The 18898-nt window shown below is 41.7% G+C and overlaps 2 protein-coding genes across 2 annotated transcripts in view; both read right to left on the reverse strand.

The window, feature by feature from the left end:
- Positions 1-4095, reverse strand: part of dennd4c (DENN/MADD domain containing 4C) — a 42195-nt gene extending 38100 nt beyond the window's left edge. Inside the window, exon 1 of the mRNA XM_084452141.1 lies at positions 3631-4095. The gene's annotated coding sequence lies outside the window, so the exon portion shown is untranslated. The remainder of the gene's footprint in view (positions 1-3630) is intronic.
- Positions 4096-6423: 2328 nt separating this feature from the next.
- On the reverse strand, positions 6424-18067 carry plaa (phospholipase A2-activating protein). The gene is made up of 14 exons (XM_084451663.1): positions 17912-18067; positions 15049-15242; positions 13800-13900; positions 13556-13676; positions 12861-13028; positions 11644-11779; positions 10618-10787; positions 9780-9931; positions 9304-9523; positions 8859-8924; positions 8405-8476; positions 8097-8204; positions 7804-7971; positions 6424-7219 (listed from the first exon to the last, which is right to left on the reverse strand). The coding sequence occupies exons 1-14, from the start codon at positions 18058-18060 to the stop codon at positions 6651-6653; spliced, it is 2394 nt and encodes a 797-aa protein (XP_084307789.1). The 5' UTR covers positions 18061-18067; the 3' UTR covers positions 6424-6650.
- Positions 18068-18898: the final 831 nt, after the last annotated feature.

The following is an 18898-nucleotide window of genomic DNA, read 5'->3' on the forward strand; positions in this document are numbered from 1 at the left end:
AATAATAATTAATGTTATGCATAAAGCACAAACAATCTCAAATTGCTGAAACAATCACAAAGTCATGAAGATTAAAGACACAAATGAATATATAAAATATGTACATTGACATGTAAATGTCAATAATGCCCACAACATTACTGTTTGACCGGTGATGGTTTTAGGACTTAGAAGAGAAAAACCTGACCAGCTGGATTCTGCAAATGCACCGGTGCAACCGATGAAAATTCCAGTTGCACTGGACAGACAAACAGGTTGCACTCTGGAATGGAGTCTGGAGAAAACTTGTATTCCTGATTAGAAGCTGAACATTTTTTCAGGATCTAATTTTTAAAGGAGTAGTAAAGGGAAAATGCATGTTTAGCCCTGTTTTAGGGTTACTTATGATCATATTCAATGGTTCAGATCAAAACATTGACAAAACTAGCACTTTTGAGAAAGTCTGATAATTGCTCTACCACTGTTTTGATCATACAATGGATGTGGGTGGGCACCTTGAAAAATCTTTCAAAAACATGTTAAACTCGATTTCAAAGACAAGAAGCTCACCGAGGGGGTAATTGGTGTCCGTTGGTGTTCTGGCATCAAATTTGCCGCAAAGTATGAATCCTGTAGGGTTTTATTGATCATTTTATGAAATCCATTGACTTGTATTGAAGCGACCGTTGTAGATGTGTAGATCAATCCACAGAGGGGATTCAGGAAGCGGAACTACTTACGGTAGCTATTATTATTGTTTATGTTGCTAGGCTACCTAGTTCGCGGAAGTTTACACATGTATGTTATGCGACTAAATAGTTCTATGCTAAATATTTAAAAAAGCCTTTCCAGATGAACTAGAATCTTACTTTATGGCAAATTATGTCAGAACGCCAACTAACACCTCGGTGAGTTTCTTGACTTTGAAATTTAGAGTTTAACATGTTTTTTGAATGATTTTTCACGGTGCCCAACCACATCCATTGTATGACCAAAACGGTGGTAGAGCAATTATAAGACTTTCTCAAAAGTGCTAGTTTTGTAAACGTTTTGATCTGAACCATTGTATGATCATAAGTAACCTTAAAACAGGGCTAAACATGCATTTTCCCTTTACTACTCCTTTAAGATTACTATCATAACAAGAATATGATAGTAATGACAGCACACTGCCCCTAAAGCAAGACATTACATTCATTATATTAGTCATTTAGCATTTATCCAAAGCGACTTACAATAATTGCAATAAGACATATTCACAATCTTCCTCCTAGATGGCAGATCCATACTGCATTAGACCTCTAATGACTACAGAATAAGCAAGACTGTCTCCCTTAAGAGTGTGATGGGCACAGGCTCCCAGACATAAGCTGAAGCATTCTTTCCACTCTTCTTTCCACTCAAGTGAGGGAGAGAGAAAACTCATTGCCCTCTCTTACTACACTGAAATACGAGCAACAATCTATTGAAACTCTAGGACAAAGACTGGAGATATCAGAAAGGACTTTATTGTTGGAGTGGTCAGAGAAGATAAGAACTAGGCTTCCTGAAAGGGCATCAATGGCTGCACTATCCATCTAACCCACTGTCTGAGCACAGCAGCACACTGCTGAATCTAACACTGAAAACGGAGTGCATAGCCTGTGTGTGTGTGTGTATTTGATTGCTTTTTTTTGTTAAAAAAAATGTTATTTTTAATGTTCTCAATTGCTGTGTGTGTGTGTGCGTGTGTGTGCCCCTTGTGGTGTATGAAAGTTGTGTTGTTGAGTTTAAGCGCCAGTTCTAGTGCTACCCCTTTGTACATCGGCAGTCAACAATAAATAATTTTCTTATTAGGAATAAATCTGCGTCCTGCGTGAACTGTGCATATTTTTGCATTTTAATATTAGTCATAATGGCGGTACATGGAGAACAAATAATTTCCTGAGGTTGTATGTGCCGTGGTGTAAAAGGTTTGAGAACCACTGGTCTGCATCAATGAAGACAAACTACAGTATATCTTGTTCTACAACACCCAAACAGCAGTTCATTGACCCTCACTAAATAACACCTTACAAATGTGTGTATCAGACACAGCTGAGGCAGAATAAGAATATTGTGAAATAAATTGATGTACTTGACCTGTTTGATCAAATGTTTACTATAAAAAAGATGTGATCTGTGAAATCAACAACTCTAGTGTAATTGTCATCTAAGATCATCCTAAGAAGCCATACTACCTGTACTAAAATATTTTCATACTTAAAGGCCTTTGCTTTAGTCCGGAATGAGCCATGCCAACTATGTTCCCTCTACAAGTTTGCTTCCTTATTTCCTGTCACCTGACAAAAGCCTCCTGATGACTAGTTGTGGCAAAGTACAAAATTAATGTGCACTCATACAGCCTACACAACACACACACACACACACACACACACACACAAACACACTCATACAGCCTATACACGCAGATCTCTATTACAACTACTATTAGGCTACACATTGTCACAATAAACCACCTGAAGTCAAGGTCCACCTGAAGTCAAGATCAATCAAGATAGACTAAGTGTTAAAACTAGGAAGACACTAGTAACCAAGAAGGGGTGCACACTAGCCCCGGGTTGGGTAATGCCCTGTCTCGGGAGATTGTTGGCAGTCAAGGCACAGATGTGTCCACTTTGTCATTGCACTCAAGTGGCATGCACACAAACAAGCTCACCAAAAGAGACAGACAATTCTTACTCAACACCGTGTCCTCAACATGAAGTCAGGGTCACACAAATGCAGACGTTGCCAACCCTAACAAAGGTCATAGAGTAGACCAATCGTGCAGGCTGCACTAAGGATATACAGTAGCAAACTAACATGTATGATGGATGTTCCATTACTGCATATACTGTATATTGTGTTATACATTTTGTATTAGGCTACTTCATTTGTTTTATTTCTTTTTTTGCTTACTCTTTACCTACTTTTAGCTAGCAAGAACATTTCACTATGCCTACACTTTATACCTGTATGTGACGAATAAGCCAACTTGAACGATAATTTCTAGCCTGAGCCTTACATATTTTAATAACATGGCGTTTCCTGTGACATTGTACGATACTTAATCAAATCGTTTGCCTTTCATGTCTTTTTGGCTTGACACACCCAAACCGAAGTAAAGTGACATGCAGGGTTTGAGTGCACACAGAGCCAGTTTGAGGCCAGTTTGAGGCCTGTGTGCGGCTGGGAGGAAGTTCTCCAACTGTTGCATCTGGCGGCCAATAACTAGGTCAGCTTGGATCACTCAATACGTCGTTTCACACTTTTAATCGGGGGGCTGGTTAGTAGGTCCATCCTACAAAACAAACGGAAGCTCGACACACGAAGGTGTTCACACTAACGTTAGCCAAGCTAACGTGTACATTACTGCACAAAGTTGACATGCAGATCATAGGCTAACGTGACCTAGCCTGTCGAGATACGGTGACAAGGTGTAGCCTAGCTAAAGTTAGCATAGCCTAACTTTAGCTAACTTGTCTCTTAGCTGCGCTTTTGCTCAGCTAGGATATAAACAGTCCTATTAATTAACTTTCACTATACCTAGCTTGCTAGAATAGTTCCCAGCAATAGTTGTGGTGCAACTTTAGCTAACGAAAGCAAAAATATACAGCAAGCGCCACTTACCAGCTGTTTACGCCACCAAGAGAGCCAATGTTGACATTCAGGCAACTATCAGATTTCACCCGTTCAATTTAGTCCGTTCCTGCTTCCGCTGCTTTAGCTCAATATCTCCACTGAAAGCTCAGAGAAGCTGCTGCTTTAGCTCAATATCTCCACTGAAAGCTCAGAGAAGCTGCTGCTTTAGCTAAATATCTCCACTGAAACGCTCAGAGAAGCTGCTGCTTTTCGACAATAGGGAATATGCGTGCATATATGATCGTGACGTGAGCGAACATAACAACGCAAAGCATATAGATAAGTATACTGGAATAGCTAGCTGTGCAGTTACCTGGAAACTTCTTCACGACACTTTGCTAACTTTAGCTAGCTAGTTAACTAGTTTAGCTGTCGTCGCAAGCAGACGCCATGTTTGTGTTTTGTCAGCTAGCAACATCGGTGAACTTTCAATTCTTCAGGTTTTCGGACTGCTTCTTGTACGGAACCGCCCAGTTGTGTGTCTAGCGTGGTGATGACTGGCTACTGTAGTGAGGTCTGACGTCACTTTGTAGGCTGAAAAGTTAGCATTTCCGCCATTGTGGGGTGTAGTCCAAAATCCCTATGGAAAGAATGAATGAGATTTGAGAAAAATGCCTAAAATAAGGTGACTCAGATTCAGAATGGAGAACGTTTTTTTCTAAATGTTAAAAAACATTATTGAAGATGCATTTTGTGAATTTTGAAGCCCTTGTTTCTTCTGATAATAATTATATATACAGGACCTCGAGGGGCTACTGCACTCTAACACACACAGATCCATGCATCTGCGGTCGCCGGTGGAATTTATTCTCTCATTTATTTCTCCCATCCAAAGTCGCGGCCCATCTTTCACCACAGGCTCCAAACTAACCTCTTCAAGGAGTACTATACCAGGAGCCTTCCTCTTAAGCACCTATATAGTTTTATTTTGATATGCTTGCACTTTGGCTTTAGCACTGCAGCACTTTAGCATCTATATAGATTATCTTAGTCACTTGTTTAGAAAGGAGATGCACAAGTAGTAGTACACTGACTTCCTACGTTAAACGCAATTACTGTAAGTCGCTTTGATTAAAGTGTCTGCGAAACGACTGTAATGTAATGTAAATGTAGTAGCTAAATCTAATCCTTAAACACCTAGACTCCCTCAGCACCTACACCAGGATTTTGTTTGTGGAATTCAGCTCCACCATCGTACCAGCTTTTCTCCAGAACAAACTACCCCAGCTGAGTGTGCCTGAGCCGACCTGCAGGTGGATTACTGACTCCCTGACAGACAGGAAGCAGTACAGGCAAGCTTGTGTTCAGAGCATCGGACCATCAGCACTGGAGCCTCACAAGGCTGTGTGCTCTCCTTTCTACTGTTCTCACTCTACACCAACAGCTGCACCTCTAGCCACCCTTCTGTCAAACTCCTGAAGTTCATTGGACTAATCACCAATGGGGATGAGTCTACCTACAGGAATGAAGTTGACCACTTGGCTTCCTGATGTAGCTAGAACAACTTGGAGCTGAACGCTCTGAAAACAGTAGAGATGGTTGTAGACTTCAGGAGGAGCCCAGCCCCAACCGCCCCCCTCATCGAGTGTGACTCCCCAGTTAACACCGTGAAGTCATTCAGATTCCTGGGAACAATAATCTCTCAGGACTTCAGGTGGGTTGAGAACATCACCGTCACCACCAAGAAGGCCCAAAAAAGGATGCTCTTTCAAAACAGTGGTACACTTCTACATGGCCATCATTGAGTCCATCCTCACCTCATCACCTTACCGTTTGGTTCGCTGCCTCCGTTGCCAAGGACAGAGGCCGACTGGATCTGGATCATACGGTCAGCCGAGAAGGTCATTGTCTGCAACATGCCCTCTCTCCTGGACCTGTACCAATTACAGGAAATGGAAGAGAGCAGGAAGGATCATTGCTGCTCCCTCCCATCCCGAATATTTACAGGTGCCCCATTGACTTTCATTGTAGCCCAGTGAGAACCTGCATAAAAACTGCAGCTAGCTCAATACTGGAAAGATCAGTGAAATAATGGTCTCTATGTTTCAGGTTCATGGTAGACAGACCATAAATAGGGCTAAATGTCCAAAATAGCATTTTACCCCTTTAAGTAAGTTAAATGGAAGGTTAGGGAATTATATATAGAGGCATACAATGATTTCCTGTTTCCCTTGGGTATAAAAAGGAGGGAGCACATTTGAAATACTGTGGTCACTCAGCCACGTTCTATTAATACATCCATGCTCAGCCATCATCATGGTGAAAGGCAGAGAACTCCCTGAAAACATCAGACAAAAGGTAATTGATCGCTACAAATCAGATGGCTACAAAAAAACATAACCTCGTACGACACTACAGAAGGTGGCTAGCCTACTTACGGTTAGAATGGCCAGGGAAGAAGCCACAAGCATTGATAACAGGGATGTGGATATTTGTAATTGTTGAATAAAAAAGGAGTCCATCTAAACCTTGGACACTCACCAGTCACCAACATCACAGATCTGTAAGTTAATGGAGTTGGAGTAAGAACAATTCTAAAATATTGCAGCTGCATACAGTAAAGCTTGTTTCGCAGTAAGTAGGCTTCATAATGGAAAAAAATCTTGATCAATCAGAGCAATAGTATGCTAAATCATAACCCTGGCATCAGATTAAAATACAAGAGAAACTTCAAACCTTAACCACCTTATCAGCTTGCATCAAAACTTTTATTAAACAATTCTGTCTCAGACACAATGAGATTGGGCTAACACATTCATTAAATATAACATCTCACCTCAAGCTAGTGCAATGTGTTGTGAATTAATGTTTTTCCTATTTCATTCTGGGACTTTCTTTACATGTTCCCTTAAATAAACACACAACACTTTTTAATTAAATGTTTGATTCATACACCTCTTTTTATTGCAGCACATGCAATCATTCAAGTCTCCACCACAAATTGATTTGAGTTCAACAGAGACAACAAGAGAGGGGGGTTAGTGTTGAAAAATATCTAATTACTGAAATCACAGCAGTTCTTTTAAAACCAGTTGGCAGCACTCGCCAACCTTGGCTGGGTCTGAGACAGAGGAGTATTTTGTGATCTGGGAGGTGACCCCGAGTGAGCGGGCCAGGTCCTGGGCTGTTTGGTCTTCTGCCACAGTCGTCCCTAGGGCCACCAAGAGCCTGAACACGGCCTCCTTGTCCTGTACCGACTCCAGAGCGCTGCTGGCCACAGACAGGCACTGGGCCTTGGCTTCCAGGTCTGGCTGGCCGTGGAGGCAGCCCGCGTAGTTGAGCACCAGCGTGGCCAGGGCGACGTGGATGTTCCTGTTGCAGACGGCGGAAAGGTCAGCGGCGTGGGACAGCACGGTCTCGCGCTGAGCCATTAGCAGGGCACGGCCGTGCCTGCCGCTGAAGCAGTTGCACAGAGTCCGCAGTGCCAGCATCTGGTTGGCCGGACGGCCCTGTGGCTTCATCAGGTTGAGGAGATAGTTGCACAGCTGGATGCCATCTGCCTCGCCACACAGGTGCTCATTGACCTGTGGGTGGCGCACTGACAGCCTCATGATATCCAGGACAGGGAAGACGATGTCTGCAGCACCGGGAAGAAAGAGTGTTTTATTAGGTGAGCAAATGGCAATAGTGCCACTCTGGCTTTCAATACAGTGATGTGTTCTTATACGTTTTAAATACCCAGATAACCAATTAGTTGCTTTATTATAGAGGTGGGCCCTTTCTATACCTGTCGCTTGAATCTGGCCTTTATACGCATCGTGGCAGCATTATAGCCAGATTGAATCTGACCTAATATTACAGTATCAGATCGGCACACATCGTGATCAGGGGCTGTATTCACAGAACACCCTAAGCCATACAGTTGAAAAGGCAAAATAGCGCCCCCACATGGGGAGCTGGCTTCGCTCAAACTTTTGTTTTGGCTGTGTGCTCAAGACAGTATAGATGGGTCTCAAAGTATTTCAGAGTGTTTTAGCTTCATGATAGCTCCTAAACCAAGGAAAATTTAGGAATGGTGGAGAGGACTTTAAGAATGGCTAAACACATTTCTAAAGCAAGGGGATTGGCTGCTGCATGTAATCTGCGTCGCAATTGGCAAGATGTTTTGCAACATCAGACCTAAAAATCTGACATCAGTCGTGCTCTAATTTCAACTGGTACCTTCTGGCCATTGGGAGGCCTTCCACAAGTGGCTGATTTGCTGGGTAGAGGGCGGTTCCGAGGCGTTCAGGTCACAGACGCACACCAGCAGCTTCTCCAAGCTCTGCAGCATCTCCTCAGAGAGCTTCAGGTCATGAGGAGCTCCGTTATTCAGTTCCTTCAGCTTGGCTAGTGGTGGAAGGATACAAGCAAACGCATTCAGATGAATCCCTGTTTATTATACTTTATATCTAGCCATGTACTGTATATACCAGCAGTGACATTCAAATTCCCCATAAGGAGACTGTGTGTACCAAGTATCTGTATGGAATTGCCCTGCTCGAAGGTCACCCCATCTGTTTTAGGGAAGTAGATGTTTGTTGTTGTCTGCCTGTGAGCAGCTGAGGAGTAGGCCCCCCCACCTAAGGAGCGGAAGAGAAGTCAGCATGTATTACAGCAGAAACAAAGACTAGGACTAAGGACTAAAAAAACAAACACCACTGAGGATGAAAAATACCCCTTATTTATCATTATATCCAAATTGACATTTAAGACCTTGGTAAAATGGCAAAGAGGGTAACTTTCAATAATGCCTCACGGTCGTCACCGACTTGAGTCCTACCTGTGAAGGGATCTACGACAGCCCCGGGAGCCCCTGTAGGGGTTCCTGATCCGGGGATGTAGCGTCCAGAACCTGCAGGAATACCAAATGCATTACAAAGGCATCAGTATGCAGGCTGGGCTAAACTAGGATGCTGAAAACCCCTGACATCTATCTGTCAGAGCAGAGCAGAGCAGGCTGGGCACTAAAAGCAAATAATACAAATATGTATGCAAAATGCAAAATGTTTGTCTGATGCCTGATGTCTATGCACCTATACAGCACCAAATACTGTTTGTATGTTCTATGTAACTTTGTGTTTTGCCAGCGTGCACTGTATCTATTAATGCACTTTGAGTTTGCGAACATTGCCATATAAATGAAATCCATTATTATTATTATTATTATTATTATTATTACCAACAAATAATACTTGACCTTTAATCAAATAATCTCGTTTTACACAGCGTTTTACCTGTGAAAGGATCAGCTCCAATGCCTGCTCTACCATCAGAGGCTCCTGGAACATATCGACCTGAGCCTGTAAGTGAATATCAAAAAACGAGGGGTTGATACTAAGGGTTAAGCCTAATTTATACTCAGTCGACAAGTGTCATACGACAAATGTCTGTCGACAGAAAAAAAAAGAAAAGTTGACCGAGTCTTCCTGGGTCCAGAGTAGAGCATGTGAGCGGAGTTGAGAGATTAAAAAAAGCTCACAGGGCTGCTCTTTCTCTCCAGTCCAGATTTCCCCCCACTCCGCTCAAATGTAAAAAAACAACAACACGTACATCTTGTCTCTGATTTCTGATGTGTAAGCATTTTAATCTGGCCCCTTCATAAGTCTGAACCACTGTACTGAGTGTTTTAGCACAAAACCCATACCATACACCCCTAATTCCAATGAATTGCTTTCCTACCGGTAAACGGGTCGACACTGCTGGGCTGGGCTGGGCCAAAAACATGTCCTTTGGTGTTCTCAATGATGAAGTGCGCCACCTGGTCCAGGAACATGGGGCTGAGGTCGTTCTTCTGCAGGAAGTTGTGCGCTGTCAGCCAGGGGTCCTCCGTGACGTTGTAAGGCAGCTTCATTGATGGCCCTCCTTCATTTATGTCAATGGTGAAGACATAGTCGTATTCCTGGTGGGAACAGTGTAATTAATGCAACTAAGTTCAAACATCTTCATCTACAATGCAAATATTATCACCTGGACTTTTAAATCAAAAATACTGGGAAATTACTATTGTAATTAAGTACACTGGATTATAGAATGTTGATGTCATTTGTACAACATACAGATACCATGTACAATGAATTGATAAAATTTGAGATTGAAATCAGATAGAAGTTAACTGAAATTAAGAAAAAGAAAATAACTCAGGATTTGCGCCTCACCTTCCCCTCGTACATTACTTTCTTAGACGTCTGCTGGTTTGTCCCTCCAACCACGTCGCCGATCTTCATCCAACGGCCATCGCTTACGCTCCACTGATACGCCTCCACCTTCTGTCCCTCTTTAATGAGGCGCGTTTGCCCGTCGCGATTCCCTGAGCGCACACAAGCCAACACAGACATTTATATTAGTGCAACAGTGTATAATGTACGACAATCAGATGAGATGCGTACTGGAACTTGAGTCATCCTCGAGTAACAAGTTTAACGACTTCGGGCTACTTTGCCAGCCTTGTGCACCTCTGCAAACACTGAACCGATTAATCCTTCACTCAGCCAGTCAGCCATAAAAACAGGCTTGTGCTTATCCTTACTTATGACTTGCAAAATTCTGATTTAGCCCCACTGCCTATTGAACACTGGACTAAATTCGCTCAGCACAACGGCACTTTATATATTTATACTTGGCAGAATATGCATATCTACATTCTGTACTATGAATATACATATTAATAGACTCCATAGATAAATGATATATGCCCATACTTGCTTCCTATCTAACACAATGCTCAATATCGCCTACTCCCCCAGCATCCCATCCCTTCATGTATAGGCTATATGTTACTCTGTATCTTATGTATCTAGATAACACATTCTCTCTTTATACTCGTTTTTTTGTACTTTTTTAACCTCTCTATATTGCTAAATGTGTGCACAATCTAGGAGCTAACAGAAGAACATTTCACTACTCGTACCTATATGATGTACAGTAGTATGTGACAAATGAAAACTGACTGACTTTGGAATATACGTAAAAAAAAAATAAAAAAAAGGAAATTGCCTGGCTCATTAAGATGTTCCCTTCCAGGAAGATCCTCCATCTTGATGTCTCCCAGTTCCCCAGTCTTTGGGTCAATGGTGGATTTGGAGAGCTCATCTTCAAAGGCCTGCAGGTCCTGGGGACTGGCCATGCGGTCCTCAGCCTCAGTAAACACTCGGATAATGCCGTCACTGTGGAGACACAGGCACCAACGTACTGTAATACATCCACAGAAGGGAACAATCAAAATTTTCTCCAGTTACTCGCCCTTTGTTTTACTTTCTCTGAAAGAAGCAAGACATAAGACCTGGGTGGGCCGGGGCCAATGTGTTTCAAATAATTCATATAATGTAATAAATGACTTAAAATTCCAGTCCCAGAAACAAGTCAATAAATCAACAATTACTATATAAAAAATCTTCAAGCCATGAAAAGAGTGACAGAGTAAACAGAGAGGGCCTCACTCTTTGCAGGTACTGTATGTAGGGGTGCGGGGTGCCTAGTGCCTACGCAGCTGATAGTCAGGTTCACTATGTTAACAAATATAATTTCTTATATTAACATATCTAACATCTAACATCTTACATTAACATATCTAACATCTAACATTAGCAAACCTGTACAGTTTTGGAATCATCAATTCATGGAGAATCCTAAAATCAATGTTGGCATTTGCAATGTATGCTCTTCTTGCACCTCGATAGCCAACATTTTGGATTTTCAAAATGGCCACTATAAAATACACATTTTGCGCTACACATTTTGCGCTGTATCGGCTTCAAGTCAACCTAGAAACCTGAGGAGGAGGCGTTAACCTTGCGAGTAAGGACAGTTTTATTTTTTCTATCCTATTTGTACCAGCTCTTTCTTTATTCAATTACACTAGGCTGATATATACATTTTCAGGCTCTAAATGGCCGCGTTTCAGGTGTTTAGAGAAAAGAAAGTGCTTCAGCTTGCCTGTCCCCCTCCACAATCCCCCCTCTCCCCCCACCACAGCATTCCAATCCTGTGGGAAACAACTGTGTGTGAATAATGACCTCTTACCTGGCACCAACAACTATATCCCCATTAAGCAGGATACAGCAGCACCACACTGATTGTGAAGGTAGACGGATGGTCTGACAACACTCTCCACTCCTCCATATCCTCAATGTCCGATCCTCCCCAGTGCTGATAAAATCTGAGAACAGAATATCAAGAGTGAAGTTATCATGTTATCCACTGAGCCAAACATTTTACATCAGATTACCATGTGAATAAGATATTACCGCAATGAGTCTTCGGCATGTAAATAATGTTCCAAGTAAATCTCACAACACTTTGTGTCCATGAGTTAATATCCTTGCAAGCCTTTCAGAGTTCCAAACTGCCTGCAACTTACTGGAAGTCGTTTTTAATACCGGTATGCAAATAGCATATATTGAGGACATGATTATATGGAAAGCAGCAGGTGGTCTGGAATGTGAATGCAGGACTTGAGGTTGATGAACAAAATCGATGTATAGTGTACAAATATATTGGCACAGAGTGACCGCTGGTTTGCCACTGGTTGTTCCCAGAGCAGAGCGAGTCCATGGGAATGTCTGCTTGTGTGGCAAGATTATGGCGTGTCAGAAACACACTTTTTTTCCTTACACTACCCTTCAGGGCAAATAATTATTTATATATCATATAAATGTATGTGTATATATTCTGCCCAATAAAGCAGACTGAGCCCGTTTTTAGGGCAGAAAAAATGACTTTTGCGCACCATCTACAATGGATCTTCCAAGTCTTTTGTTCATTGTCCCCTTGGACAGCTAAGACATGACACTAGCTCAAATAAACAAAATGGAAAGAGATTAGTTCTTTCAATTGAACGAGATCCCCAAAAACCCTAGCATAGAAAGGGAGTGGATAGAGAAAATTCTCATCAGAAGGAAGCTGGTGATGACATTCTTGTGATAAGGTCTGTAACTTTCACTTTTTAGAGAAAAACATATTTTAGGTAGAATAGTTAATCTTACCATTACATGATTAAGCTAAGAGTTTTTCAACTGAACAGAATTCAAGCAATTTAATACACACATAAATATCTGACATATGTGGTGCTTTTTATTCTCAAAATGCACATATGTTCTGTAGTTTGACCCATGACTAACTAAATAAATAGATTTATAATGGAGCATTTTTTTTTTTATATATATATTTTTTTTGTACAAATTCGAATGTACTGTAGAGTTAATCACACAATTTAAAATAATGCGTTTAATATTGACTACCTTGGCTATTGGGGAACACAGCCATGCTGTAGATGTAGTTGGTGTGGCTGTAGTAGACCTGCACACATTCACCAGTCACAAGCCATCTCCTAATACTGCTGTCATTACTGCAAGAGAAGAACTCGTTGTCGCTAATCACCGCTAGCCCCCGTACACAGTCCTCATGACCTGCGGCAGATTTAGAAGGGGAAAAAAGATCAGCAGGAGATACCACAGCCTTACAGTCAACATATCTACAGTCAACATATCTCTTTCACGGGAAACAAAAACATGCTGACTAAAAATTGTTCAATGATTTGTGTACAGCTGTATGCTGCCACCTAAAGGGATAGCTCACCCCAATTTATACAGAACACTAGTTAATTAGGCAGTTTTAAGTACCCGCTATGACACTCAGCAGACTGGTTTTCATCCAAGTGTCTTACACTATATTTAGCACGATGTAGGCTGCTAAAACAAAAATCTAATACCCGAGTTCTTTGTGAAGTTAATTTAGTACCTGCCATTTAAATATGTAAACAACAGAATATTTATTTTTGCTCCCCCTACAACTTTGCATTACAAAACATTGAGTTGAAATTCTAATGAAAAATGCTTTAGCGATTATCCGTCCAGTCTTGCTCAAAACTATAATTCTATTATAGGGCCTGTATTGGTTACAACAGTGGATAACCTAGCTGGTTTAAGTTTCTCACCTGTAAATGTCCTCTCACAGCGCCCAGCTTTCCACAGCTTGATCGTCTTGTCTGCTGATCCAGACAGCATCAGCCCTTGCTCAGGTAGAATGATCACTGCCCACACCGCTGCAGTGTGTCCCTGCGGGTTAAACAGGACAACTTGCCCTCATCAATCTTGTTCATGGTTGCAAACTACAGCACTGCCTTCCTCTCATTCAAATGAAATATACAACCAAATGGACAGCGAGTCACTGCTGCTTACCTGTAAGGTCATCATGCACTTCTCACTGAGCCAGACTTTTGCCGTGGTGTCCCATGAGCCACTCAGTAGTGTGCCAAACTTCCCAGAGGATAGAGTGCAAACTGAAACAAGACAGATGGCATTGATTTGGATGTTGAACGTAGCATAATAACTGAATAACAGGAGTGTGATAACTTTCTAGGGCAGTACTTGACTTACTTAGTCAGATCTGATACACCAGTTTAAACCAAACATTCTAAATGGCTCAAAGAGATGTACTAACATTTTATATACCAAAGTTAATCCTCATATATTAAAGATAAATTTATTTATTCATCAAGTTAAGTACTTTTGATTATGGCTGACAGACCATGTTGTGGGACAACAGTAGCTACAGGCATTTTTGCTAACATTTTCATTTTATGTCACCTCTCTAACAATACAACTGTAGCTAGGAATGGGAAATGAGAACTGGAATCATTAGAGAATCTTTAACTCAGAGAATCAACATTGCATGCCTCCGAGCTTATCAATTCTTTTTTTTTTATCAATGCCGGCATGTTTTTCTGACAGTTGCTCATTGCAAAACAATGATGTCATGTGTCTACACTGTTAAAAAGGAAAAGATAAGGAGCATTGTAATAAAACAGTTAAAAACCTGTGTAGGCCTACTCTTTTTACACACGGAAAATTGATCAGGAATCAATAAGGGAATCGATAAAGAATTGGACCAATGAGCAGAATTTTACCAATTTCCATCCCTACTTGTAACATTCAAATAGCGGTTTATATGCATCAACGAGCCCACAACTTTGTCCCCACACTCATTGGACACAGGCAAAACAAGAGATTGATCATAAAAATACAAGTTTTTCCTCAAGTTACAGACCAATCATGACAACTTGAAAAATGATTTGGTCCAAAGGTTGTACGATGTGGAACACAAACTGTGTGCACATTATCCACAAGTTTCAGACACTCTTCTTTGCGTGAGCACTAAAAGCTTAAAGGTTAAAATGACAACAGAATTCTGTATAGCAACTTTATTGAACATGTTATGGTTTTCTAAATAAAATACATTTTAGATAACCTAGGATGGCTAGATAAGAAGTGCTTTTAGCAGAGACCACTAAGTGATGATCCAATTAGTCGTCGATTCAGGGGCAGCCCTATAACTTTCCTTATCACAATGGTTTTGAATGTTTCTGGATTACACTTCCCAGTCTGAAGAATATGTTTGAGACTTTGAGACAATTTTGGATGACTTTACCTGTGTTTTTGTGCCCCTTGAGAGTGAAGAGAGGCTGTGGTTGGTCCATTGAAAAAACACATATGTTGTGGTCATTTCCACCCGTGGCTATGAGTCCTCTGGGGTATGTTTCACTTGGTGCGATCACGCATACACAGGATACAAAATTTGAATGGCCTGTCATGCAAAGCATTTCTGTGAAACCCCCACCTGGGCTGTACAGAGAAAGAGAAAGAGAACATTTAAAAAAAATAGATCAAAGAGTAGGATACACAATGTAACCACTCTACTACTCTGTACTACCGAAGTCATATTGAATTTGATCAGCCTGTTCAAATCCTATCTCTACCGTTCAAACATTTTAAATCACAGCACTGTTGTGTCGTAGGTGGCAGGTCACCTCACGTAAGGAGAGAATGCATGGGGGTTCATTTTTAGCTTATGGATTGAAGTGCATAGTGAACTTGTCGTCCCCCACCCATGATGCATGTTGACACAGCTGCTGTTGAATGTGTAAGTGGAGTGTGCTTTTCTAGTCTAGATTAATCTAAATGGTAAATGGACGGCACTTATATAGTGCTTTTCCACCTTAGCGGCCCTCAAAGTGCTTTACAATCGCCTCTCATTCACCCATTCACACACACATTCACACACCAATGGCGGCAGCTGCCATGCAAGGTGCTAACCTGCTCATTGGGAGCAATTTGGGGTTAGGTGTCTTGCTCAAGGACACTTCGACATGTGGACAGTCGGAGCTGGGATTCGAATCGCTGACCCTTCGATCATTGAACGACCCGCTCTACCAACTGAGCTAGCCCCGCTCTACCAACTGAGCCCCTCTAAAGAGGCCCATGAAAGCCTTATTTGAAAGTAAGTAGTGAATTAAAATATCAGTGATTAAAATAGTTATATAAAAACTCTCACCCAATTTTAACTTTCTGTAGGCCAAAAAATATGTAATGAAAATTACTGTAAAAAAAGGCCATGCAATAAGATGGTATGAGTATCGCTACAATGAATAGTAGAATAGATTATGTTGCTATTAACAGATGCTACTGGCCCTAGTAGTATGCAATAACATTGCTTTTAGCCGATGCATTTTAGCTTATTTGTTTTTAAGGCTGCATTGCATATGGCTATGCCTGTACTACTGACAATGATCATAAGCTAAAGTGTTGCTGTTAAGATTTGCATAGCCTATTTGCGGGGAGGCACATAGGACTGCTGAACAAGATGGACTCTAACAGCGTTTTTTCCGCTTGAACCACAGAATTTATTCACAATTATGCTTCAATCGATTCCTTAATATTAAGAAAGTGTTAATAAAACATAAATACTACTGTGAGTGAATGCGTATTAGTTTAGCTGAATGTCAGCATGACAAACCCAAATACCAACTCAAAAACAAGAGCTGATAAGCAAGGTTAGCCATGCCATGTTAGTCAGCACGACTCTTTGGCCTGAAAAAAAATTGGAAAATAATGTCAAGCTTTGGAAGCGCGTGAAGCACTTTTTCTCCGAGGCTCTTGGAGTGTATCTAGCTGAATCTGAGCTGCAGATGGTGCACCAATTTTTAACAAAAATGCCAGCGGAGGGCGCTTCAACGTGCTTCATTGTACATGGCCGGGGGAGGTGGTGATCTCTGCGGATCCTCAAAAGGCCAGAATTTGATGAACAATTTTCTTCTAGTTCTTCTAGTCTAAACACGACTAAAACAGAGGACTTGGTTGGTATGTTTGAGTAAGATGTTCAGTAGTAGTTAGTTACAGATGTGTTACATGGGAGTCACATGTCCTTCTACTACTACTACTACTGTATCTTGGATGGGTGGAAGGGGTGAGTTCTGTAGGGATTTCCAGTTGTTGTGCCTCACAGACCATGGCAGGTGGGGATGTCCTTGGAAAAAGGGAATGTTGAGGGAATAGGATGGGGGTCTAAGGGCTTTATTTTTGGCATTTCTATTGTTTGTTATGGTTTCTTTAGGTTAACATTTTATGTGATATGCACAGCACAGGTGATGGATTACAGAGGTGAGCACTCTGCTCTCATGCGGACATACTCGCAACTAGGTGCTCCTAGATAAATATGATGATTTATTGTCTTTATTTATTGTTATTATATATTGACGGAACCCAGAAGATAAAAAGGAAGTGGTTGAGCTATCTGAAATATAATAAAACAGATACGTCCTTGATTCAGGAGACACACATGGAGGGTAGAAGAAGCAGACAAACGTAAGCATGACTTGGCAGGGGTTTCATAACTCATTTATAAATAAAAAGAATAGGGTGGCAATAGTGCATAATAAGGTACATTTATTTAGGTGTACTTGGTCAAAAGAAGGAGGACTAGGGCAGGATATGTATACAGACCACCACTGATGGAGTAAAAGTTAACATTATGTTGGTTTCTACTAGTGACAGCTATTCTCCTAGCTATGTCTGTCTAACGTTAGTCCATCGAAACAAAAAGTAGCTGTATCACCTAACTAACGTTATAGGACGACGTTCAAAAAGGAGCTAGTGCAAGCTAATCTACATGTAGCTAGTAGTAACGATAGATTAATTTAGCTACCAACCATTAGCTAAGCTAGCAACCATTCTGTGTCCATCTAACGTTAGCTAGCTAGCATGTATAGGAAATGAAAAGCACGGGATAGCATAGCATAGCTAGCTATTCATAGCTAGCCCTATGTCTGTCTAGCTAGCTACCCAAATTATCTACCTAACGTTACGTCTTCCCTGCGTTCATCCACTTCAATTGCTAACACTAGCTAGTTTACATATACCTGTAGATTATTAGAATAATTAGCTAACACTAAGATAGCCAGACTAGCTTCTAGACACAGCATTACTAAGCAGTACCAAACACTATGCATAGCTACCTCGCATTTGGCATCCAGACTCTTCCGGTACGGTCTCTGGATACGGACACAAAAGCTCCATTTGGGAAAAGGGCAGTTGAGAGTCCTCTAACATCCATTTCATGCCCGGGTATGGAGCAGCTCAATTTATATGAGTTTACTGATGCCATTTTGAGCTCAGATATATGATCACGGTTTCACAATAACGTTTAGGTGGACAGTGCGGTTTCTGTCAACTTAAGCGAACAGCGGAAGTAGTTCATGAAGCTTCCTATCCTTCTTCTTCTGTGGGGTCAAGACGATGGAGGAACCATGAGAGCGACACACAGCGACCGGCAACCCGAGTGGTGAATACACAAGATTCAACATTCAAGATCTGAATGTTGGGACACAAGGGAAGGGCATATAGGCCTTGTTAATGAGTCATGGGAAAGAAGCTGTTTTTGTGGAGTGAGGACCCGGTCCTGGTGGGCCACAATCCCCTGCCGGAGGGGAGTGGGACAAAGAGACCGTGACCGGGATGGAAGGGGTCGGACACAATTTGGGGGCCCTGGAGGCTCACAGGTCCTGACCTGTAGGGATGACAGCCGATCACCCTCTCAGTGGAGCGGATGATGCACTGCAGTCTGCCCTTGGCTACACTTAGCTAACGTTAGGCTACTGAAAAAAAGATAATGGTGCTTTTGCTAGTTGCATGACAGTATTCTGATTCCAATAAAGTCAGGTGCTAGTGTTGTTGAAAGTAGTGTGCACGTCAGGGTGCTGGGACCTAGCCTCGCGTCACCAGTCTCTCCTCGGGGAGAAGACTCTTCACAAATCATCAAATAATCAAAGACAATGGTAAAAATCTATAACACATAACAACCAGGACATAAAAACGCATGAAAGGGGAGGCTAGACAAAGACCTGTCTGAACAGATTAGTCTTTAGCTGTGTTTTAAATGAGTCAACAGGGGCCAGAACGTAGGTCCAATGGAAGGGTGTTCCACAGTTTAGGAGCCACAACTT

This window comes from Borostomias antarcticus (assembly GCF_949987555.1).
Source record: "Borostomias antarcticus genome assembly, chromosome: 17".
Lineage (NCBI taxonomy): Eukaryota > Metazoa > Chordata > Actinopteri > Stomiiformes > Stomiidae > Borostomias > Borostomias antarcticus.